The following is a 26,477-nucleotide window of genomic DNA, read 5'->3' on the forward strand; positions in this document are numbered from 1 at the left end:
TGGGACAGTTCATTATACGAAAAGTCAGAATAAATGTTTGATGGTAAATTTTTATTTAACAGTCTTCAAAATAATGGATTGGTTTACTAACATCCTTCAGTGCTTCAACTATGATAATTAAAGGTTTGTTTAGTTTCTGTTTTAAGAGTCATTAAGCATAAATTTAAACATATTATAAGAGTTTCAATCTATTCCCAATATTATCCCTATTGGTGTTCAAATTGTTCCATCTTTGAACCTTAGGATCCTCTTAAAGGAGGTTCCTGAGTCTTTGATATGATCCTAGTCATCTTTAACAGCCTCCTTGTATCTGGGGTGACAAAATGTTACAGACTCATCTTGAAGATTTCCTGTTCAAGACCTGGAGTCAGTCATTTCTCCAAGGACTCCTGGTTCATTCCATGGAATACAGTATTGGGAGGTTGTATCCTGCTCATTGCTTCTGGGTCAGTTATTGTTTCTAGGCCTTTTTCAGTGGTCACAGAATACACACATGCACACACTAAAATATGTCATAAGTTTGTACTGATACTTCTAATTCAAATTGATCATGGCAGGGGGTTTTTTATTTGGTTTGTTAAATAACAGATTTCTGTTCTTTGACAGAATCTAAATACTTTAAACAACCCAAAGAACTTCAGACGATGTCTAGGCTAGTGGCTCTCTTTCATTCTTTTATTCTACTGTCAGTAAGTCACTATCATGTAACAGACACTTTACCAGTTATAGGGGAAATAACGGCAAATAAAAAAGAACACCTGCTCTTAAGAAAGTCAGAGTATAGAGCAGGAAATTATGTAACATCTACTGGTTGTGATTTCTATGCTTTGATTCTTTTACATAGGAGAATGAAAACGTTCATGAATGTGATATATATATCTTTGTTCTCATATTGATTTTTATCTTGTTATTTTATCTTATATTTTGTAGTTGCCTCTATTTTGTAATTGGATAAATTTAAAGCAAAGGTGTGAGTAACATAACAGATATCACCACATTTTTATATTGTGATGCCCCAAGTATCATTTCAGAAGCTAATTTTTAAAAAAATCAACATTTCAAACATTCAGAAATATATGACCATCCATGTAAACATTTCCAGATTGGTAAAGCCGCAATATTTCTTCAAATTTTTTAAAGAAATGACAGAATATAAGTATAGCAGAGGACCTGTGTGTACCTCCAAATCTCATTCCCTTCTTCCCTATAGACAGACTCCGTTCTAAAGTGGGGGTGTATCTTTCTAGTCCATACATTCATGAGTAATATATAGCATGGTTTTGTTCCTTTCCAAATAACAGTATCATAGCAGGATTATTGCTTAATCTATTAACCTGTGTGTGTGTGTATTCAGCAGACTCATTGTTACTGCACAACCCACTATGTCATCTTCCCAAGCGTGAACATGATTTGCCTTTTCATTTCTTTCTACTTTAGGTCTTTCATCTATTTTGTAATTTTCTACATAAAGGTCTTAAGTATCTTTTATTGAAATTTTCCTCCTTATGCTTCTAGTCAGATGATTCTGATTTGGGAGAGGGGGGAAACACATAATTTGATGGTCCTTCTTTAAAGAAAATAGGACAATATTCCCACCTCAGAGGAGCCCGTGCTAGTGAAGAACCTTGAAGCCTAAACTTCATGATCTTCACAGTAAACTGGACCCCACACCCAAAGATTTTCTTCGTTACAGTGAATGAAACCTTTGAAATCCTGCTTAGTTCTCAAAATGCTAGTGATTTTTGTATGTTGACATTGTTCCCAGAAATTTTTTATGGTATTGATTCTAGTGACTTGCTTGTAGCATATTTGGGGTTTTCCATGAAGACAATTAAATTATCTGCAGGTAATGGCAATGTTGTCCCTTGCTTCCCTATGTTTGTGTCAAACATGACAAAGCAACAAATTTCTTTTAAAATGGTATAAAAACACAATGCCAACTAAAGTTAATCACTGGAACCAATCTGAGGCCTGTGCATTCTCAAGGAAAAACATAAACATAAGCCTGTCTCAGTAAAATTCCCACATACACGTACATGTGTGTACGTATGTGGCATTTTTTTATTAATCCTATTTTTTTTAAATTGGGGTATAGTTGTTTTACAATGATATGTTAGTTTCTACTGTACAGTGAAGTAGAGTTCCCTGCTATACAGCAGGTATTCCATGCTATACAGGAGGTTCTCATTAGTTACCTATTTTATACATATTAGTTAGTGTATATATGTCAATCCCAATCTCCCAATTCATCCCAGCTCCCCTTTCCCCCCTTGGTGTTCATACGTTTGTTCTCTATGTCTGTGTCTCTATTTCTGCCTTGCAAAGAGGTACATCTGTACCATTTTTCTAGATTCCGCATATATGCGTTGACATACAATATTTGTTTTTCTCTTTCTGACTTACTTCACTCTGCATTTTCTAAATATGATTTACTTTGACCTTAAGAATATTTAATTTTCATAGAGATTCACAGATGCTTGGTGTTCATAATCATATGTCTTTATACTCAATACCAATTTTTGTCCATTAACTAGTATTTTCCTGTCAGTAAAAGTTGATTTGCATTTCAGATTACTGAAAATTATTCATTTAAAGTGGATGGCTGGTTGATTTCTAATTAGGACATAGAAAAAATAATATGATTTTACATTAAAATTTTATTTTATTTTATTTTTTTAACATCTTTATTGGAGTATAATTGCTTCACAATGGTGTGTTACTTTCTGCTTTATAACAAAGTGAATCAGTTATATATATACATATGTTCCCATATCTCTACTCTCTTGCATCTCACTCCCTCCCAACCTCCCTATCCCACCCCTCTAGGTGGCCACAAAGCACCGAGCTGATCTCCCTGTGCTATGCTGCTGCTTCCCACTAGCTATCTATTTTACGTTTGGTAGAGTATATATGTCCATGCCACTCTCTCACTTTGTCCCAGCTTACCCTCCCCTTCCCCATATCCTCAAGTCCATTCTCTACTATGTCTGCATCTTTATTCACATCTTACCCCTAGGTTCTCCTGACCAATTTTTTTGCTTTTTTTTTAGATTCCATAGATATGTGTTAGCATACGGTATTTGTTTTTCTCTTTCTGACTTACTTCACTCTGTATGACAGACTCTAGGCCCATCCACCTCACTACAAATAACTCAGTTTCATTCCTTTTTAAGGCTGAGTAATATTCCATTGTATATATGTGCCATATCTTCTATATCCACTCATCTGTTGATGGACACTTAGGTTGCTTCCATGTCCTGGCTATTGTAAATAGTGCTGCAATGAATATTTTTGTACATGACTCTTTTTGAATTATGGTTTTCTCAGGGTATATGCGCAGCAGTGGGATTGCTGGGTCATATGGTAGTTCTATTTTTAGTTTTTTAAGGAAACTCCATATTGTTCTCCATAGTGACGTATCAATTTGCATTCCCACCAACAGTGCAAGACGGTTCCCTTTTCTCCACACCCTTTCCAGCATTTATTGTTTCTAGATTTTTTGATGATTGCCAGTCTGACCGGTGTGAGATGATATCTCATTGTGGTTTTGATTTGTATTTCTCTAATGATTAATGATGTTGAGAATTCTTTCATGTGTTTGTTGGCAGTCTGTATATCTTCTTTGGAAAAATGTCTATTTAGGTCTTCTGCCCATTTTTGGATTGGGTTGTTTGTTCTTTTGATATTGAGCTGCATGAGCTGCTTGTAAATTTTGAAGATTAATCCTTTCTCGGTTGCTTCATTTGCAAATATTTTCTCCCTTTCTGAAGGTTGTCTTTTTGTCTTGTTTATGATTTCCTTTGCTGTGCAAAAGCTTTGAAGTTTCATTAGGTCCCATTTGTTTATTTTTATTTCCATTTCTCTAGGAGGTAGGTCAAAAAGGATCTTCCTGTGATTTATGTCATAGAGTGTTCTTCCTATGTTTTCCTCTAAGAGTTTGATGGTGTCTGGCCTTATATTTAGGTCTTTAATGTATTTTGAGTTTATTTTTGTGTATGGTGTTAAGGAGTGTTCAATTTCATTCTTTTACATGTAGCTGTACAGTTTTCCCAGCACCATTTATTGAAGAGGCCGTCTTTTCTCCACTGTATATTCTTGCCTCCTTTATCAAATATAAGGTGACCATATGTGCATAGGTTTATCTCTGGACTTTCTGTCCTGTTCCATTGATCCATATTTCTGTTTTTGTGCCAGTATCATACTGTCTTGATTACTGTAGCTTTGTAATATAGTCTGAAGTTCAGGAGCCTGATTTCTCCAGCTCCGTTTTTCTTTCTCAAGATTGCTTTGGCTATTCAGGGTCTTTTGTGTTTCCATACAAATTGTGAAATTTTTTGTTCTAGTGCTGTGAAAAATGCCAGTGGTAGTTTGATAGGCATTGCATTGAATCTGTAGATTGCTTTGGGCAGTATAGTCATTTTCACAATGTTAATTCTTCCAATCCAAGAATATGGTATATCTCTCCATCTATTTGTATCATCTTTAATTTTTTTCATCACTGTCATACAATTTTCTGCATACAGGTCTCTTGTCTCCTTAAATTACGTTTATTCCTAGGTATTTTATTCTTTCTGCCACGATGGTAAATGGGATTGTTTCCTTAATTTCTCTTTCTAATCTTTCACTGTTATTGTATAGGAGTGCAAGAGATTTCTGTGCATTAATTTTGTATCCTGCTACTTTACCAAATTCATTGATTAGCTCTAGGAGTTTTCTAGTAGCATCTTTAGGATTCTCTATGTATAGTGTCATGTCATCTGCAACCAGTGACAGCTTTACTTCTTCTTTTCCAATTTACATTCCTTTTATTTCTTTTTCTCCTCTGATTGCAGTGGCTAAAACTTCCAAAACTATGTTGAATAATAGTGGTGAGAGTGGGCAACCTTGTCTTTTTCCTGATCTTAGTGGAAATGGTTTCAGTTTTTCACCATTGAGGATGATGTTGGCTGTGGGTTTGTCATATGTGGCCTTTATTATGTTGAGGTAAGTTCCCTCTATGCCTACTTTCTGGAGGGTTTTTATCATAAATGGATGTTGAATTTTGTCGAAAGCTTTCTCTGCATCTATTGAGATGATCATATGGTTTTTCTCCTTCAATATGTTAATATGGTATATAACATTGATTGCGTATATTGAAGAATCCTTGCATTCCTCAGATAAACCCCACTTGATCATAGTGTATGATTCTTTTAATGTGCTGTTGGATTCTGTTTACTAGTATTTTGTTGAGGATTTTTGCATCTATGTTCATCAGTGATATTGGCCTGCAGTTTTCCTTCTTTGTGACATCTTTGTCTGCTTTTGGTATCAGGGTGATGGTGGCCTAGTAGAATGAGTTTGGAAGTGTTCCTCCCTCAGCTATATTTTGGAAGAGTTTGAGAAGAATAGGTGCTAGCTCTTCTCTAAATGTTTGATAGAATTCACCTGTGAAGCCATCTGGTCCTGGACTTTTGTTTGTTGGAAGATTTTTAATCACAGTTTCAATTTCACTGCTTGGGATTGGTCTGTTCACATTTTCTATTTCTTCCTGGTTCAGTCTCGGAAGGTTGTGCATTTCTAAGAATTTGTCCATTTCTTCCAGGTTGTCCATTTTATTGGCATAGAGTTGCTTGTAGTAATCTCTCATGATGCTTTGTATTTCTGCAGTGTCAGTTGTTACTTCTCCTTTTTCATTTCTAATTCTATAGATTTGAGTCTTCTCCCTTTTTTTCTTGATAAGTCTGGCTAATGGTTTATCAATTTTGTTTATCTTCTCAAAGAACCGGCTTATAGTTTTATTGATCTTTGCTATTGTTTCCTTCATTTCTTTCTCATTTATTTCTGATCTGATCTTTATGATTTCTTTCCTTCTGTTAATTTTGGGGTTTTTTTGTTCTTCTTTCTCTAATTACTTTAGGTGTAAGGTTAGGTTTTTTATTTGAGATATTTCTTGTTTCTTAAGGTAGGATTGTATTGCTATAAACTTCCCTTTTAGAACTGTTTTTGCTGCATCCCACAGGTTTTGGGTCGTTGTGTTTTCACTGTCATTTGTTTCTAGGTATTTTTTGATTTCCTCTTTGCTTTCTTCAGTGATCTCTTGGTTATTAACTAGTGTGTTGTTTAGCCTCAAATGTGTTTGTATTTTTTACAGATCTTTTCCTGTAATTGATATCTAGTCTCATAGCACTGTGGTCAGTAAAGATATTTGATACAATTTCAACTTTCTTAAATTTACCAAGGCTTGATTTGTGACCCAAGATATGATCTATCTTGGAGAATGTTCCATAAGCACTTGAGAAGAAAGTGTATTCTGTTGTTTTTGGATGGAATGTCCTACAAATATCAATTAAGTCCATCTTGTTTAATGTATCATTTAAAGCTTGTGTGTCCTTATTTATTTTCATTTTGGATGATCTGTTCATTGGTGAAAGTGGGGTGTTAAAGTCCCCTACTATGATTGCATTACTGTGGATTTCCACTTTTATGGCTGTTAGTATTTGCCTTATGTATTGAGGTGCTCCTGTTTTAGGTGCATAAAAATTTACAATTGTTATATCGTCTTCTTGGATTGATCCCTTGATCATTATGTAGTGTCCTTCTTTTTCTCTTGTAATAGTCTTTGTTTTAATGTCTATTTTGTGTGATATGAGAATTGCTACTCCAGTTTTCTTTCGATTTCCATTTGGATGGAATATCTTTTTCCATTCCCTCACTTTCAGTCTGTATGTATCCCTAGGACTGAAGTGGGTCTCTTGTAGACAGCATATATATGGGTCTTGTTTTTGTATCCTTTCAGCCAGTCTATCTCTTTTGGCTGGAGCATTTAATCCATTTACATTTAAGGTAATTATTGATATGTATGTTCCTATGACCATTTTCTTAATTGTTTTGGGTTTGTTATTGTAGGTCTTTTCCTTCTCTTGTGTTTCCTGCCTAGAGAAGTTCCTTTAGCATTTGTTGTAAAGCTGGTTTGGTGGTGCTGAACTCTTTTAGCTTTTGCTTGTCTCTAAAGCTTTTAATTTCTCCATCAAATCTGAATGAGATCCTTGCTGGGTAGAGTAATCTTGGTTGTAGGTTTTTCTACTTCATCACTTTAAATTTGTCTTGCCACTCCCTTCTGGCCTGCAGAGTTTATGCTGAAAGATCAGCTGCTAACTGTATGGGGATCACCTTATGTGTTATTTGTTGTTTTTCCCTTGCTGGTTTTAATATTTGTTCTTTGTATTTAATTTTTGACAGTTTGATTAATATGTGTCTTGGTGTGTTTCTCCTTGGATTTATCCTGTATGGGACTCTCTGTGCTTCCTGGACTTGATTAACGATTTCCTTTCCCATATTAGGGAAGTTTTCAACTACAGTCTCTTCAAATATTTTCTCAGTCCCTTTCTTTTTCTCTTCTTCTTTTGGGACCCGTATAATTTGAATGTTGGTGTGTTTAATGTTGTCCCAGAGGTCTCTGAGACTGTCCTCAATTCTTTTCATTCTTTTATCTTTATTCTTCTCTGCACTACTTATTTCCACTATTTTATCTTCCAGGTCACTTATTCGTTCTTCTGCCTCAGTTATTCTGCTATTGATCCCTTCTAGAGAAGTTTTAATTTCATTTATTGTGTTGTTCATCACTCTTTGTTTGCTCTTTAGTTCTTCTAGGTCCTTGTTAATGTTTCTTGTATTTTCTCCATTCTATTTCCAAGATTTTGGATCATCTTTACTATCAATATTCTGAATTATTTTTCAGGTAGACTGCCTATTTCCTCTTCATTTGTTAAGTCTGGTGGGTTTATGCCTTGTTCCTTCATCTGCTGTGTGTTTCTCTGTCTTCTCATTTTGCTTAACTTACTGTTTTTGGGGTCTCCTTTTTGCAGGCTGCAGGTTCATAGTTTCAATTGTTTTTGGTGTCTTTCCCCAGTGGCTAGGGTTGGTTCAGTGGGTTATGTAGGCTTCCTGGTGGAGGGGACTAGTGCCCGTGTTCTGGTGGGTGTGCATGGATCTTGTCTTTCTGGTGGGCAGATCCACGTCTCGTGGTGTGTTTTGGGGTGTCTGTGGCCTATTATGATTTTAGGCAGCCTCTGTGGTAATGGATGGGGTTGTGTTCCTGTCTTGCTAGTTGTTTGGCATAGGGTGTCCTGTACTCTAGCTTGCTGGTCATTGATTGGAGCTGGGTCTTGACATTGAGATGAAGATTTATGGGAGATTTTCGCTGTTTGATATTACTTGGAGCTGGGAGGTCTCTTGTGGACCAGTCTCCTGAATTGGCTCTCCCACTTCAGTGGCACAGCCCTGACACCTGGCTGGAGCACCAAGAGCCTGTCCTCCACAGGGCTCAGAATAACACGGAGAACAAAAAGAAAGAAAGAAGAAGATAAAATAAAAGAATATAAATTAAAGTAAAATAAAATGAAATAACGTTATTAAAATAAAAAAAATTATGAAGAAAAAAAACTTTTTTAATTAAAAAAAAAAAGTAGACAGAACCCTAGGACAAATGGTAAAAACAAAGCTTCTGAGTGTGACAAAATCACACTCAGAAGCATACACATGCATACTCACAAAAAGAGAAAAAGGAAAGAAAAAAAAAAAAATATATATATATATATATAGTTGCTCCCAAAGTCCACATCCTGAACTTGGGATGATTCCTTGTCTACTCAGGTATTCCACAGATGCAGGGTACATCAAGTTGATTGTGGAGATTTAATCCGCTGCTTCTGAGGCTGCTGGGAGAGATTTCCCTTCCTCTTCTTTGTTCGCACAGCTCCCGGGGTTCAGCTGTGGATTTGGACCCTCCTCTGCGTGTAGGTCGCCTGAGGGCGTCTGTTCTTCGCTCAGACAGGACAGGGTTAAAGTAGCCGCTGATTTGGGGGCTCTGGCTCACTCAGGACGGGGGTGAGGGAGGGGTGCGGATGCAGGGTGAGCCTGCGGCAGCAGAGGCCGGCGTGACGTTTCACCAGCTTGAGGCACACCGTGTGTTCTCCCAGGGAAGTTTTCCCTGGATCATGGGACCCTGCATTGGCGGGCTGCACAGGCTCCCAGAAGGGGAGGTGTGGATAGTGACCTGTGCTCGCACACGCCTCTTGGTGGCGGCAGCAGCAGCCTTAGCGTCTCGTGTCCATCTCTGGGTGCCGCGCTGATAGCCACGGCTCGCGCCCGTCTCTGGAGCTCCTTTAAGCGGCGCTCTTAATCCCCTCTCGTCACGCACCAGGAAACACAGAGGTAAGAAAGTCTCTTGCCTCTTCGGCAGCTCCAGACTTTTTCCCGGACTTCCTCCCGGCTAGCTGTGGCGCACTATCCCCCTTCAGGCTGTGTTCACGCAGCCAACCCCAGTCCTCTCCCTGGGATCCGACCGAAGCCCCCATTAAACTTTATTTTTTTTTTAAAGGTGATTCTAGAAAATAACAAATGTATTTTGTTTGCAATATGGTGCTATTTTCGGTGTTAACTATTTTCCCAGAAGGAGGCAGATGGTTGGTAGACAAAAGAGGAAATTCTAAAAACTCTTAATCCTTTATATATAGTAACTTTTACCTGAAGATACTGAATATATAACTTCTGCATTGTTTCCTTCATCAAGATCCTTTGCAAACACAGTTGTAACCAACATATTTACTGGTTGACCTTCCAGAACCTGTCATTAAGACAAATGACTTACAAATTAGTCAGTGAAATTTAAAAAAGAAATATCAATGAATCTTTAAGTTACAGAACACATTACTACTAAGCATTATTTTTTAAAACTACTTTTAAATCCACACAAAATGCAAATGTCTACCATATAAAAGTTATATGGGTGTAAAACCATGAAAAAAATCCACATTACAAATTTAAATGTTTTGCTCAATTTGAACAAATTATCTGCAGCATTTAATCTAATTTTGAGAAAAAAAGGAAATAAAATTGACTAAAAAAATCTTAGATTTTTGATGCTTTTTAAGAATTCTGGCACTTTCTTATTCATCCCTTTCTTTTAAAAGATCCAAAATATGCTAAACATAAACATAAGCCATTATTTCAGGAAACATACCTTATTAATTAACAGAAACTTTCCTGAAATTCTGAAATGTACATGTGGAATTGAGCTCCAAGTTTAGGGTCTTACTGCCTAATTAAGCCATGATACATAAAATGATATATTAATAAAAATCATAAGGATAGTATCATAATGTTCTGCATTGGTAGAATTTTCTTTAAATATGATTTTGGAAGATAAAGTTAAAGTTATTAACTTCCTCAATACCTATTTCGAGGTTTTCAATATGCATACCTGATCTCAATTTGAACGCCCAATTGTTGCAGAGCAATAGCTTCCCAACGTTTTATTCATATAACCCTTTCGTTTAAAAAAAAGTATGAGTTCCTCCAAGATACATTTATTAATTATGTACATGAACTAATATGCTAACTTATTATGTACATTATAAAACATACAAAAACATGGAAATGAAAAAGATAAGATCATGTAAATATAATGAGAAGTTTCCGCATGTGCCTGCAAAGATCAAATGCTACAATCTCTGGCTGCACGTCCCTCCACTTTAGAGCTACAGATTGTTCTCCTATCTTCAAGTAACCATCTTAGAGATGTGTTTCAATTGCCCACAAGGAGCTGTAGACAAAGAAAGGCATGCAAATTACTGAAAAAAAACAAGCCATGTCTGAGCAATACTGATAATGAAGTACCATGACGTTTGCATACAACAGACAGAACTACATTATCATAAAACCACTGAATGTGTGATCCCAATTAGCACATATAAGCATTTTCTTTTCTTGTTTTAATTGTGTGTTTTTTTTTTTTTGACATGTGGACAATTCTAACTCTAGAAATGTATGCATTTCCACACAAGACTGACTGGATAAATTCATGCTTTTTACCACAAGATGGTGCTCAAAACAAGTAACTAAGAATACTACAAACGTTGCACGGCTACTTGGCTCCACATACCTTGATGTGTAATTCCTTCCCAGGGAGGCACTGTGGGAAATACGGCCTGTTATCGTTGATGTCAGTAACTGAGACATACACCAGCGCGGTGGCGTTTCGAGGATGGGAGCCGTGGTCGGTCACTAAGACAGTCACCTGATGGTGCACCCGTTGCTCATGATCCAAGGCCACCCAGCTGATAAGTTCGCCTGAGGAGCACAGAGCAGGATGAAAGAGGCTGACGCTTGTACTAGAATTGTGGCTTTATGAACCACCAATTAAATCTCAGACCAATTCCCGGAAAGGAAAATCAGATATAAAGCTCTAAAAGCACAACTTCCAAGACCACATGCTTTAGTAATCTAGCTCTGCTGTTGAAAGAATTTTCTGAAGTTTCTTCTGCCATCTTCAATTTGTCATTCTTTGTATTTCAAATTATCTACCATCAACCATTCGAACTAAAGAATGAATTCATAACAACAAATGATAAAATACTCTGTGGTAATTTAATAATAATTTAGAAGATTTAAAGTTATAGCACGTCTCCCTTCATACTGAATATACAGAAAGCACCTCAGCTCTGACATCACAAGGTCTGGTTTGGGCACCCGTTTCTTCACCTCAGGCACAGAAGGACCTCTCTGACCCTACCTCCTAGGGCTATCAAACATTAACACAATCATAAATTTAAAAGGACTCTGTAAGCTGTAAATTATTACGAACGTGGGAGTTGTTATCATTACTTAAGATAATGGCAAGGTATTCATGAAAATCAAATACATTCCTAGGTGATGGTTTGTCTTTTATGTATAGAGTTATTTATTTTTATCTCACAAAATATTTGTATAGTGAGGACAGTGACTTCCCAAATAACTCTTCATGCTTTACAAGCTATATTTTACATATTCTTGCTCAAAACTGTTTTCTAGGCGACTAGCCTCGTGTTTCATCCACAGACTCCGGCATAAAATTGTAACTGCCTCTACCTACCGCCAAGGGCCATCTCTGGTAGCCCATCTCCTGCTGCAGAGTTTCAACAGACGTTAATATCCTCACTATTTATGAAAATATCTATTTGTGATAAAGTAATCGAGAAGCAACTACTACCTAACATTGCCATTACCAAGATCTTTTTGCCCTCTTCCTCCAAATGAAATGTGTAGAACAATTGACAGTGTGTAGAACAAAACAAAAAGTGAAATCAGGAACAACAACAAAAAAATTCATATTTGGATAAGTTGCTGAATTGGTGAAGGTATAATGCAGTGTTTACCATATCCAATTACTATATCAACTATATTTATAAAGTGTTTACTATAAGTGTGATTCTAACAAAAATGACAAAGACCACAGCTTCATCTTTAAAGTTCCAAAATGCAATTCTTCTAGGAAAACCCTAAATCCTGAATGGCAAACAGATTTTTATTTGCCGCACCAACTCTGACTGACATGTAGCAGCTGTTCGAAAAGACTAGGAGGCTCAGCCGGGGCTGGGCGTGGGGGTTCCACATAGGGTTCCGTGGTAGTGAGGTTTCGGGTCACTACCTGAGGCTGCTCAGAGCCCCGGATGTGGAGGGCGTGCCTGCGTGCTGCGCATGCATGCCACGCACTGGAGGATGTCGTCAACCCCGGCGCTGCCCCACTGTCCCCAGCCCCAGTGAACAGGAACAGCTTACGAGTATGTAGCCTTCCAAGCCCCTTCATAACACTTTAACTCTTCACCACCACCACCCCCACACACACCCCCAGAGCGGGACACAGAGCATGGCAGCAATTGTCTCATTTTTTCAAGGTAAGGAAACTGAGTCCCAAGGTGAAGCTTCTTGCTTCTAGCCGTACAGCAATTCTAGGAATGGACACCTGGTCTGAATCTGGACTAACTGTGGGAAAGAGAAGATCATGGGGAAACCGAATGTATATTTCAACTTCTTTCGAAAAAAATAAATTACCGAGTGCAGTAGAAAACCTAGAGAACTATCTAACACGTGGAAGTAAAGAGCAAGCCGGACCATCCTGTGCAGCCGGTGCAGTCTGTGCCTTGCTGCGGGGCCCAGCTCAGGACTGAATGGGAGCCGAGATCCAGCTTGCAATCTCAGCAGGCCTTGTGACCTGGTGTAAAGCTCCATCTGCTGGAGGAAGGGGCACCTTTTCCTAATCCACACGATAGGTACTTTGAAGGTAATCAGAATTGAATTCAAATTCTGTCCCACTATAGAGCAAGGGGCACCACGTACAAAGGCCACAATATGAATGGTGCCTCCTGGAATTGTACAAAGTGGTGACCTTCTCACTTCTTTCTAGCTCCGTGACCTTGGGCATGTTACTTGAGCTACTCGAGTTTCAGTTTCTCCAACTACATGGTTGCAGTATAAACATAGTTCATTTGTAGGTATTTGCAGGAATTAAAGACTTTGTAAATGTATACAATATAATAACATTTGTATATTTAACCTAACTAATTAAGACATGAAAAAAACCTCAGTGTAAATATTTGCCCTTTCCCTGTGTTTCCCTCATCAAAATGAGAATGGAGAAATATATCAAAAGAGTGACTTTGAAATCTTAACTTAAAATCTTAAAAAGTGGATTATTCTCTAGTTTTTCACTGATGACATTTATACTTTATAAAATATTATTTGAAAAATTTTAAAGACATCTACAAATGAAAAAGAGTGGTTGGGCGGGGGGGGGGTGGAATTAGACTTTACACAAGAATTTAGTCCATTTCTGAGTGTACCTCTAATTCAAAATAAGAACCATATACGGACAGTATGTGGGTGTGAGGCAAGAGAAATACGAATCATTTAAGGGAAAATTCTGTTCAATTTTGACTTCACTTTAAAAATCACAATACTATAATCAAGTAAGATATTTACTAAAAACTGTAATTTTAACTATATGTTTGCTAAAAGATTTGAGTTTTGTCAATTCCAATTTTAAAGGAATAAGTGCAAGCTACAAAATGCTACCTGTATTAGGATTCATCTTGAAGAATTTTCCATCAGACAAAAGGAAATATGACAGCTGTCCATTCTTCCCCGAGTCTCTGTCAATTGCTGTAATTTTGCCTATTACCCCTTGGGGAACAGGACTCTCCTTGACTTTCAGAAACAAGACATCATGCAAGAAGGTGGGGGAATTGTCATTCTCATCCAGGACATGAACAATTACTGAAGTGCTCACATTTTGTGACATTCTGTCCTCCGGGATCCAGGCAAACACTCTAAAATTATATGTTTGTGTGGATTCATAGTCGAGCTGTCGCCGCAAATAAATCCAACCCATGTAAGGATGGATGCCAAACGCAGCCGAGTCTGGGCCAGACTCCAGCGAGTACAGGAGCTGAGGGGGTGTGTGCTGTGGGCCAAGCTGGCAGGCCTGGATTTTCAGGACCGGGGTCATCAGTGAGAGGGACTCACTAACTTCCGCTTGATAGACCAAATGCTCAAAAGTTAAAGACGGGCTTTGCTCTTGTTTTTCAATAATGACCGTCAGCACTAACAGGGATGCCTGAGGAGGAACGCCGAGATCCTGGGCCATGAGGGTCAGAGTGCACTCCTGGGGCCCAGCGCCTGCCAGGCTCTCGTTGAGGTACACCACACCAAGCCCCGAGTCAACGGAAAAGATGCTCGGGCTCTGACTGGCAATGGCATAGCGGATGACCCCGTTGGGCCCGCTGTCTTTGTCTGTTGCACGGGCGTGGTACAAGGCTGTGCCAGTCATTGTGCTCTGGGATATCGTAACCCCATCGGAGGCTTTGTGAAACACTGGGCGGTTGTCATTGACATCGATGACAGTTATATTGACCTCTGTGCTGCTGCAGGTGGGGGAGCTGCCGAGCTGTGCCTGGATGGTGAGCACAACCACGGGCTGTGTTTCGTGATCCAGAGGCTTCTGTGTTCGAATGGTGCCCAGCCATGGGTGAATAAAGAACTTTCCATCCAGATCACCAGAGGAAATCCTATAAAGAATTTGCTCTGAGGAATCTGAAAAGGAAAAAAAAACAAGAACAAAATGAAAAGAGAAAGCAATCACTTTATGCCAAAAGAATGTACCTACTGGAAACAGAACTGAAAGCATTAATGTATATCATATCCACAGAGAATACGATGAAATGTCTCACATCTTCCTCGGCTCTCCAAAGCCTGTTGATAAGTGGACACATGGTTTCAGATGTATTAGTGGACAAAAGTAATGTCCAATGGACAAGGCGCAAGCCACGGGTTTCACCATCTTCCTTACCTCTTCTTGTATTAAGTAAAAGGGAAAGGTATTCAGAAAATAACGTGGATGCCTGTTTTACAGTCTGTTTTATATATTTGAGGAAGCAAAGTCAAGTTTACACTGGTGTTTCTCTATGATATCTACCAATAAAAGGCAAATACCCTCCCTAAAATTTAAGGAAAGGAGAGAAGATGGGTTAGGGTTACGGAGCATGACAAGATCTTTGGACAAGTAATTCACTTCTAAGAATTTTTCTTGCAGAGAAATTTGTACAAGTCATATAAGGATATTTGCTTGAGTATTATTTGGACTAGCAAAAATGATTGTAAATCATTCAAATTGATAGCAAAAGGGAAATGTTTAAATAAATACTATGCAACTTTTAATTTTAATGAGATGGAATGATGTCCAGTTACTTGGAAAACTGTCCACAATATACAAAGTGGGGAAAAATGGTCATTGTAGAACAACAAAGATAGTTGGATGTATTTTCATTAAAAATTTTTTGGAAGTGTGTGTGTGTGTGTGTGTGTGTGTGTGTGTGCACGCGCACTTTGAAGAATGGGTTAAAAGTACCTGTTACTTTTGTGATTAGAAAAACAAAGTAGGATAAAAATAATGTTGAAAGAACAAAGAGCAAGCCATAGATTGTATGGTCTCAATTCTTGCATGGAGAAAAGGAAAGATTTCTTCAAGACTGTACAACCTAAGAAAATATAGAAAATGTTCCAGTAATGGATTTCAATGCAGCGTAAGAGGTACTTACTCAAGGACTCTTTTGCTTTCACTGTCCCCACAGGACTGTCTTCAGGCACATCTTCATAAACTGAGAAAGTATACTTAGGCCTTTCAAATTCAGTGGGTGCCAGAGTTGTCTGAAGAATGTGTATGGTGACTTCAGCATTAGTGACAGATGTGAGCCCACCACCATCTCGAGCACAGACCATCAGCAAAAGTGTGGTGGATTCCAAATGTCTAAGAGTTGATGTTAGGTAAATAATCCCTGGGTAGGGGAAGGAGAGAATTAAAAACCAGATAACATGCAATAAATACTGATGAGCCATAGTAACACCTGATCTGTTCATGCTACTGTGATGGTTAATTTTATGTGTCCACTTGACTGGACCATGGCGTGCCCAAATATTCAGTGAAACATTATGTTGCATGTTTCTGTGAGGGTGTTTTTGGGTGAGATTAACCCAAATGGATAGACTGAGTCAAGCATATTGGCCTCCCTGCTGTGGGTGGGCCTCATCCAATCAGTTGAAGGTCTGACTAGAACAAAAGGGCTGGTCCTCCTCCAAGTAAGAGAGTCCTCCTGCCGGACTCTGTTAGACTTGGGACATTGGTTTTTTCCCTTCCTTTGGAATTGAACTGAAACATCCTGGCTCCTCCTGAGTCTTGAGACTGCCAGCCTTCAACCTCGAGCTACACCATTGGTTCTCTGGATCCTGAGTTTGCCAACTCACCTGCAGATCTTGGGGCCTGTTAATCTCCATAATCACAGGACTAATTCCTTACAATAAATCTCTTTATATTTATCTTTATATGTCTTTATATTTATATATCTCCTGTTGGTTCCATTTCTCTGGAGAACCTTGATACATCTACTTTCCAATCAAAGAACTTGAGCATATTTGCAAAATGATGGTCCAAATTCTGTCAAGTAAGCAATATTTCCAGAGCTTAAATATTAGACATCTTGGAAGTATATCAATTCACCAGAAAAACAAAAACTGTTGCCTTTGTTAGGCCTTCCTACCATATCAGTAGCCAGGATGATGGACTAGCAGAGTATACCCCGTAATCCAATGTAGTCTAAGCTAATGCAGGGTTGTTGGGTGATCACAATCTACCCAGGCACCAGGACCCTAAATCTACAGATGAAATTAAAGTTTTATCTTCTGGGGTATTTGCCATTTGTCCTGAACAAAAACATGGAGTGCAGCACTTTTTTTCAAGGAACTCCATTTTTTTTGTTATTGATGAGAGGGTATAATATCAATGGCTGTGGGTAGGAAAACTTCAAAAATGTTAAAACCATGGGGATAAGTTAGGCTTATACACAGAGTGTTTGTGAGAGGAGAAGGTCTTAATGGATAAGTTGGGGAGAGATCCAGTAATGCTGAGAAAACCAATCATTTAATATGGCTAACACCACCCATTGGTGTGTTAGTGTGAAAACATGAAAATAGATAACCAACTTAGAAATGAAAATGTTAGTTGTAGTTAACAAAAAAGAAAAACAGACAAACTTTTAAATGAATTTACAAACAAATAAATGTGGCTGAACTGTATGGAATCTAACACAACACAATTGGCCGTAAGTATTAGTTAAATGAAGGACTACTGCAGTTTTGCCGGTTTATGAGAAGCTTGCAAAAACATCAGAATTATCAGTTTTCTAGGCATAAAAAAGGTGACACCCATTTGATTTATTTCTTTTTTTAAATCAAATCTTCCCTCTTATAACTCCAATTCCTTGTTCCTATTTCCATTAGAAATTTAGTGAATCTGTCTTATTTCTCCTTGGCAAACACATCATCAATAACCAAAGCCAAATATCTCATCAGACCTGCTCCAGGCACAGCATCCCCATTTTCTTATCTGACATGATTTTATGTCATTTCTCTTGCAGTTCCTTTCTCCTGAACATTCTCCAAGTTGATCCAGGAACACATGGTTCCAGATAACAATCTGACTATAACAAAGAAGAGTATAAACATTCTTTACTGGAATACTTATAAAGTACTAATGTAACCAAGTATTATCACACCCACTTTTAGCAGCCATGTTAAAATCGGGTTCACACTGATTTGCTGGTCCACCAAAGCACTCAATACTCATCACACTAATTTCTAAGTCAGGTCTTTCCCTTCCGTTATTGATTAGCTTCAGAATTCTTCTTATTAAAGTCTTGGCTTGATTAAAAAATAAAACTCAAATGATGCAAAAGTGTCTGTCTACAGAAGAAACTGAAAAGTCTCTCTACCCCAATAACCCCCCACTCCCTGGGCACAGAGTCTTCTAGAGTTAACTCAATTTTAATTATTGAGACTTTTTTAAGAGTTTTATTTTCCACTCTTGATGATTATGACAATGAAAAGATTAATGCCTGCCTCAACTAGACCATAAGCTGGTCTTCCTGCCTTCAGACTGACTCCTTCTAAACCATTCTTCATACTTGTATTAGGATAGTCTTCCTAAAATCCAAATCTCGGCCTATCAGTGCTTCCCCCAGTTTTCAGGGGAAGTTCAAATGCTTTATTGTAATAACCAAGCCACACAATTAGCGCTTTTGCATCTCTGTGGCCGCATCTCACCATTCTCTCTGTACAGGACATTTTGCTCTTGGCACAGTCAACTCCTTCTAATTTCCAGAATAGATCTTGCTCTTCCCTTTGGATTGCTGCATCCCCTTCCTGGAATAACTTCATCTTCTCTGACAATGATTTCTACTCATGTTTTAAAGCACAGCTCAACTTTCACCTGGCGCAGATGACCTTCTCTTACCTTCCACTCTCTTTCAGAGACCACTCTTCCAGGATCCCACAGTGGCCTGAGTACATGTGCCTATCATACATTTACTACATTGTACTTTAATGGTTTTTGTCTTTCTTATCATTCATTCACTTATTCATTAGTTTACTCCATGGTTTATAAATAAAATCAAAAAACAACATTTTGAAAATATATAAACAACAATTTAGTATACATAATAACTGAAGAGTTCTGTAACTAAGATGAAAAAATACAGGTAAGCCAAAAGTTAGGGTAGCAGTGGATAAGGGCAGATAACTCAGATAAGAAAGAATAAAGTATGAATAAATATGATAATGCTCAAACTCATTAAAAATAACAAATGCAAAATAAAAATAATTACCTCTTGTTTTCACCTCTAATGTTTGCTAAAACTTTTAAGTGATATTATGCAGGGTTAATAAAGGGTGTGGTATGGATGTACACTGTCCAAAAGGCACTTTTGGCAATATTTATCTAACAGTAAATTGTTCATGTTCAAAACCTAGAAATCTACCCTCAGATCACCTTTGAGAAGGCACAGTGAGGGTGGTGCTTACCACCCAAGGGGGACTGCAAGACCAGTGTGGCTGATGGTGGTACTTCTGAGGGGAATGATTCTCATATACAGGAAAATGAGAAGTTGATAATTAGATACATCAGTGACATTTCTGAATAAAGAGAGACAAAGATAAAATCTTATAGCAGCAACAAGAGAAGAAAAACTGAGAACATATAAAGGAACAATTCTTTGACAACAGACTTCTCAATGGCAACAACAGGTCAGAAGTTAACGAAGTAATATTGTGAAAGTTACAGAAGAAAACAACTGCCTACCTAGAATTTTCTACTCAGATAAGCTATTTTTTTTAATGTATTTATTTATTTTTGGCCGCACGGGGTCTTTGTTGCTGGACACGGGCTTTCTCTAGTTGCAGTGAGCAGAGGTTACTCTTAATTACGGTGTGTAAGCTTCTCATTGTGGTGTCTTCTTTTGTTGCAGCGCACGGGCTCTAGCTGCGCGAGCTCTGTAGTTGTGGCGCACGGGCTTAGTTGCTCCGCGGCATGTGGGATCTTCCCGGACTAGGGCTCGAAACTGTGTCACTTGCACTGGTGGCTCTTAACCACTGAGCCACCAGGGAAGCCCCAGGTAAACCATTTTACAGGAAGAACGTTGGATCAGTCAGGGGTCTCCAGAGAAGCAAAAATGAATAGTTGAAATAGATAGATAGAGAGAGAGATAGAGATGGGGGGAGAGAAGATAGACAGGGAAAGAGGGGGAGAGAGATAAGGAAAGAGAGAGGGAGAGACAGGGAAAGAGAGAAGAGAGAGAGAGATTTATTTTGAGGAATTGGCTCATGTGGGGGTCGGTCAGTCTGGAATTTGTAGGGCTGGCTGGAAGGTTAGAAATTTCTACAGGAGTCAATGTTACAGTCTTGAGTTGGAAAGCAGTCTAGAGGTAGAATTACTTCTTCCTGGGAGGACATCAGTCTTTTCTCTTAAGACCTTCAACTGATCAGAGAAGACCCACTCACATTATGGAAGATTATTTGCTTTGCCCAAATACTACTGAGTTACATGTTAATCATATCTAAAAAACACTTTTACAGCAATATCTAGACTGGTGTTTGACCAAAAATTAGGTACCATAGCCTAGCCAAGTTGACATATAAAATTAACTATCACAAGCATAAAATAAGACCAAGACAGTTAGATAATTTACTTCTCACAAACTATCACTGAAAGAATTACTAAAGGGAACAACTGTTTTCTGATACTAAATACAATGACATAAAAAACATAACCTCTTAAATACATTTTAAAAATTGACAGTAAAGAAGTTAAAAAATTAAGTGATGTCAGGAACCCAGAGCATATGCAGCATACTGAATTTGGCTTTGGCCTTCAGTGTATTTACCAAACCCTAGTGTCCTTGAACTTTTCTTTTAATGATTTTGTGGAACTCTGGGGGCAGAAGACAAGACCAGGGCCCTTGGGGATGGGAGCAGGTTGGAGAGGGAGAGTCTTGCAGGACTTCCACCAATAAAATTAGATCCACAAAACTTTCAGTGTAAGAGGGAGCTAGAAATAAACCCCTGCCTCCCCAGTGAAATTTTATGACTTGAAACCTGGTGCAGAACAGAGGGGTAAAAATCTCCTTTGAGAATTCTTAAACATAAGCCAAACTTCACACTAGTTTGTAGCCTATATTCACAGTATAGGATGATGTGAAATTTCTTTTTACCTATTTTGATTTATTTTGTATGGCCACCTGTTCTTCTCCTGCCCCTACGTGAAAATTCAGGAATCTCCTACCACCTCCACAATCACTAGCAACCAATTAAAGTTCTTTCTGTGACCTTAAGTCACAAAACAGTCTCAATTTAATAACTAGAATATAAATGTCTTTAGAAGAATCAAAGTGTAAACTTGAGTTAAAGTTCAGGTGGGGAAAAGAATCTGAAAAAGAATGAATATATGTATGTATGACTGAATCACTATGCTGTACACCTGAAACTAACACATGATTGTAAAGCAACTCTACTCCAATAAAATTAAAAATAAATAAATAAATAGGTATAATTTAAGGCAAAAAAAAAAAAAATAAAGGTCAGGTGGAGCACATGCTGTAAGTCAGAAGTCGCTGGCTGCTTCTCTCTCTCTTCCTCATATTGCTAATATGAGTTGCTGAACCATCTCGGTGCACCTGGGGGGAAAGGAGGGGATGGGAGAAGATTGGGAACATTCTCACTGGACAGGCACCATCGCAGTGATGTAGCGTCAGTGCTCTTCCGCCTGGGCAGTTGTTTAGAAACCACCTTCTATCACTAGTGTTTTTGTGGCTTTTTTGGAGAAAACTTCCATCTTCTAATCTGAGGCTACCTTAACAGACGTAACCATATCCCTCTTCAGACTGTTCACTTACTGCTTCCTTGCCTCCTGAAAAGCTAACAACGCTCAGACCTCTCCCTCTGGCCTTAGTGGGCAGGACCTAAAACAGCTCCACACCAGCTGTCTCCACCCCAGAGGACCACGGGCCCCACAAACTCCAGGAACGGCTTACCTTCACCCTAGAAACCCCTCCTTTCTTCCACCGTCCATCATTCCTGCTCTAGATTTTTCAGGTGAGAGACGAACTTGAGTCTGTTAGCCCCGAACCGCAGGGATTAATACTCAGTTCTCTGACTGGTGAAGTGCAGGCACCCCACCTGGGGGTAACCCACAAATCCACAGCAGCTCTCTCCAAATTATCAACCCTTTTATCTCCAATTTAGAAACTTTTATACTTCTGACAAGGTGGGTAAAGTTCAGTAGAAAAATCAAACTGCTTTTCAGTTCCCTCCTTTGTAAATAATCCTGCACAGGATCCCTCTGGTATATATCTTAGTAACTCAGCCCTAACTTCCATTTTCATTTCTTGTTACAAATGCTTACTAATCTCCCTCTCCACATCATTTATATTCTTCACTTCTCCTGAATCACTATCGTTCTTCCCCCACTTGCATATCCAAATCTGAGCCCTCCTGTGAGGTTCAGCTCAAGTTCCCCGACTACTCTAGATTCTCCCAAGTTCTCTTCTGAAGGTCTGCTCTCCCTGTGGTCCTCATGTCATCAATACGTGGAGTTTACTCTTAGAATTTCTGTTTCAGGGAAGACAAATGCAAAGTCACCTTAATGAGACATGAGACAGTGGGAGTCTATGGCTTACACACTTGATTGTATCTGAAATGTATCTTTTAAATGTTGTAACCCAGAGGGTTGACGACGAGTCCAGAAAAAGTAGGTAAAAGAGAGGTAAATGTTAGGCACACAAATTCAGGCCCAGGCTGTAAAAGAGAAGTGGGAACAGCCTTCAGGTACTTCCCTCCCAGTGAACGGCAGAATAACGCAGAGCACTGTGAGTCAGCAGGCCTTCACAGTTCTGTTCTACTGGCAAGAGCATCTTTATTACGGAGAAGATCCATCCGGCTATTTTAATCTGGTACCACTAAACATTAACTTTATCTCATTCCCTTCTTTAAAAATCAACGTTTCTCTGTAAACTTTCCCAGACTGATTTGGCTTTCTCCATAGTGTACCTGAGCGGAGAAGGCAAGCTGGACACGAAGCCTTAAGAATTCAGTTCCTGTGACAGTTACGGTTTTTCACTATAACCTGGTAATTGGCATTCAGTTTGATACATCAAAAGAAAGAGCTTGCTTAATGTAAGCCTGAAGATAAAATAATTTAAGTATGGAATGCCATCTGTTGAAGATTCTTAGGAGCCAGACAGCTGGGCTTCTTTTGGTCAAATACCTATACTACAGTGTGTGGCCGTACTCTCAATACTTGACCTTTGGAATGTAATTTTTGAGTCTGGCCTTCTTCTATATTTTTTTTCCTATATTTCCACATATGTTTCCATAGTTTTCTGTACTCTGGTCTGGACTGAGTATCTATTTCTTTTCCAGTATTAAACTTTAAAAATTATTGTAATTTCATAATATGATTTTTTAATTTATTTATTATTGAGATATAATTGACTATATACTATTGTATTAGTTTTAGATGTACAACATGATAATTTGATATATGTATGTATTGTGAACTGATTATGAGAATAAATTTAGTTAACATACATCACCACACATATTTATAAATTTTTTCCTTGTGATGAGAACTTTTATGATCTACTCTGTTAGCAACTTTCAAATATACAATATAATATTGTTAACTACAGTCACCATGCTGTACATAAATCCCCAGGATTTATTATCTTATAACTGGAAGTTTGTACCTTTTAACCCCCTTCACCCACGTCACCTGCCCCACTCCACCCCCAGCTCCGGCACCCACGGATCTCTTCTCTGTATATTATATGCGCTATTATTGTCGACTCAGCTGGACTGCAAGCTTTCTCGTGACAACAGCTCCATCTCATTCTTTCCTTTTTTCTATCAACGACCATTTATTGTGTACCATCTACATTCCAGGAAATGTGCTAGTAACTGGAAAGGCGGTAGGGAGCAAAATAGACCGTGTCTGCAGGGCACAGACATTAATCATATAATCAAAAAATATGTAATTATAATATAAAGAGAAGCTGTGCTAGAATATAAACTGGGACCTGATCTAATGTGCTTGGGGAGGGAATCGTCAGAAAACACCTCCATGAAAAAGTGACCTATAACCTGAGCTCTGAAGGATGAGTTAGGACATTATCTAGGTGAATATGTGAGTGTGGGAAGAGAAGAGGATCGAGAGCCATCAAATGTTCTGTGCAGAAGGGAAAATGCATGACGTGCCTATGAAGGGAAGCATCGTGGGCTCAGGGAAAGGAGGAGAAGGAGGAAGAAAGAGGAGGAGGAAGAGAAGGGGAAGAAATAGTTGGTGTAAAGAATGAGCACAGGGCTTCCCTGGTGGCGCAGTGGTTGAGAGTCCGCCTGCCGATGCAGGGGACACGGGCTCGTGCCCCGGTCCGGGAAGATACCACTTGCCAGGGAGCGGCTGGGCCCGTGAGCCATGGCCGCTGAGCCTGCGCGTCCGGAGCCTGTGCTCCGCAACCGGAGAGGCTGCAGCAGTGAGAGGCCCGCGTACCGGAAAAAAAAGGAATGAGCACAAAAATTAAAGAGAATTACTGGAGCTCAGGCCACAGGGGAAAGGAGGGCAGGTCATGAAGGGCCTGGGAGACCATAACAAGGATTTGGTCTCCGGCCAAAGAGCCATGGAAAGTCATCGAAAGATTTTAGGCAGGGAGGTGAGATAACCAAATCTGTCTTTCTATAGTTGAACAAGTTCCATCTCATGCCTATATGTATGAATTTTACTAGGCTTCTTCTGAGCCAAGGACTACTTTTTTGGCTTGCAAAGCCAACTTTGTGCAGTGAAACAGTTTCTACTAGAGACCAGTAAGAAGCTAGTAAGTTTCTTTGAATGAACAGTCACCACTTAGAAGAGGAGAGTATTAAGATTAAGTGTGCCCTTCTATATGCGGAATATTTCAAAACATTCACTTCTAAAAACATTCAAGTATAAAGGGGAGCTAGAAAACTCACTTACTTGAATTCAACATTCTTAAATAGACTAAGCTGTCTACTAAAAGCTGATGAACCAGAAAATGTAGCTGTAAAAATATATATATATTACATATTATATATATATAAAATAAATAATAAAACAGTAAGTAAAATCAATAGCTCTCTTTACCTGTATATTAGCCAGCTTAAGACTTATGACATTATATTTTAAGACTTTAAAGTACAGTGATTATTTGGCTCTCATTTTTTTCATGACACTTGCAAATTATCATTAACCACCAGTTCAGGGGATCAATTTTAACTTTAAAAAATAGATGTTGATTCACTTACAGAGCACTACTTATTTTAAGTTTTAGTTACTGTAGTGCTTAGAGTTATACATACTATTTATAATGTGCAATAGTATTTGTCTATGCTATTTATCTTGTCACTTATTTAAATAGAGGAAATTGCTGGGATGAATTTTTTTAATTGATAGACTAATAAAAGAACTTAAAGACAAAGGTCTTCTCTTAAATCTGATATACAAATAAAAGCATGTTCTTCTACTAATTAAGCAATACTTTTAGAATCAAGCTTCCTAGAAAAGATGGGATACTCTTCACCAAAGTAGTACTTTGTAGTTAGAAAATAACGTATAGGTCATTACTAAAAGTGAAAGCTATGGGATAGTTAAAAACAAAAATAAGGGACTTCCCTGGTGGTGCAGTGGTTAAGAATCCACGTGCCAATGCAGGGGACACGGGTTCGATCCTTGGTCTGGGAAGATCCCACATGCTGTGGAGCAACTAAGCCCATGCACCACAACTACCTACTGAACCTGCGCTCTAGAGCCCTCGAGCCACAACTACTGAGCCTGCGTGCTACAACTACTGAAGCCCGCATGCCTAGAGACCGTGTTCCTCAACAAGAGAAGCCACCACAATGAGAAGCCCACGCACCACAATGAAGAGTAGCCCATGCTTGCTGCAACTAAAGAAAGCCTGAGCACAGCAACAAAGACCCAACACAACCCAAAAAAATTTTTTTTAAAAAGGAACAAAAATAAGCACAAAATCATGGCCTTCACCAAACATGGAGTCTGTAATTTTCTCAAAAACAGAGACAGACCAAAAACTATGGGATATCAATATCAATTTCTTATTGATTATTGATATTTATGGTGTCCTTCCTATATTCCTTTTGTGAGAATATAGAAGCTTATTCACCAAATAGATGATATTGTACTCTTTATTTTCCACACAAATCTGGGTAACTAAGCTGCATTGGCTGAAAGGAGTAGGATGAATATTTTGAATTTGTCTATCTCATACTGACAACTAAAACAGTTCTTAAGAAAAATGTACCTATTTTGGAAGATTCCACTGAATTCTATTTATTCAACTGAAAAGAGTAAATAAATCAACAGAATAATTATTATCTCAAATAGGCTTATATAGGAAGTCACAATGAGAGATCATTTCTATCTTATTTAGTTGAATCAATGGAACTTACATTTATCTTAGCTTTGTCTTTAGTTTTTTTTTTAAAAACCATAATCATGGGAAGAGTTTTTTTTATATATAAATTTATTTATTATTTAGTTTTGGCTGTGTTGGGTCTTTGTTGCTGCGCATGGGCTTTCTCTAGTTGCAGCAAGATGGGGCCACTCTTTGTTGCGGTGTGAGGGCTTCTCATAGCAGTGGTTTCTCTTGTGGAGCATGGGCTCTAGTCACATGGGCTTTAGTAGTTGTGGCACATGGGCTCAGTAGTTGTGGCACGTGGCCTCAGTAGTTGTGGCAAACGGGCTTAGCTGCTCCTCGGCATGTGGGATCTTC

At 38.5% G+C, this 26,477-nt stretch overlaps 1 protein-coding gene across 1 annotated transcript in view; it reads right to left on the bottom strand.

Annotated features, from left to right (window-relative positions):
* DCHS2 (dachsous cadherin-related 2) overlaps positions 1–26,477 on the bottom strand; it is a 295,589-nt gene that overhangs the window by 100,842 nt on the left and 168,270 nt on the right. The window contains exons 4-7 of the mRNA XM_060011654.1: positions 15,891–16,127; positions 13,870–14,886; positions 10,922–11,109; positions 9,505–9,604 (exon numbers count right to left, since the gene is read on the bottom strand). Coding sequence (XP_059867637.1) covers positions 9,505–9,604; positions 10,922–11,109; positions 13,870–14,886; positions 15,891–16,127 — 1,542 coding nt within the window. The remainder of the gene's footprint in view (positions 1–9,504; positions 9,605–10,921; positions 11,110–13,869; positions 14,887–15,890; positions 16,128–26,477) is intronic.

The sequence above is a fragment of the Delphinus delphis genome, chromosome 5 (genome assembly GCF_949987515.2).
Source record: "Delphinus delphis chromosome 5, mDelDel1.2, whole genome shotgun sequence".
Taxonomy (NCBI): Eukaryota; Metazoa; Chordata; class Mammalia; order Artiodactyla; family Delphinidae; genus Delphinus; species Delphinus delphis.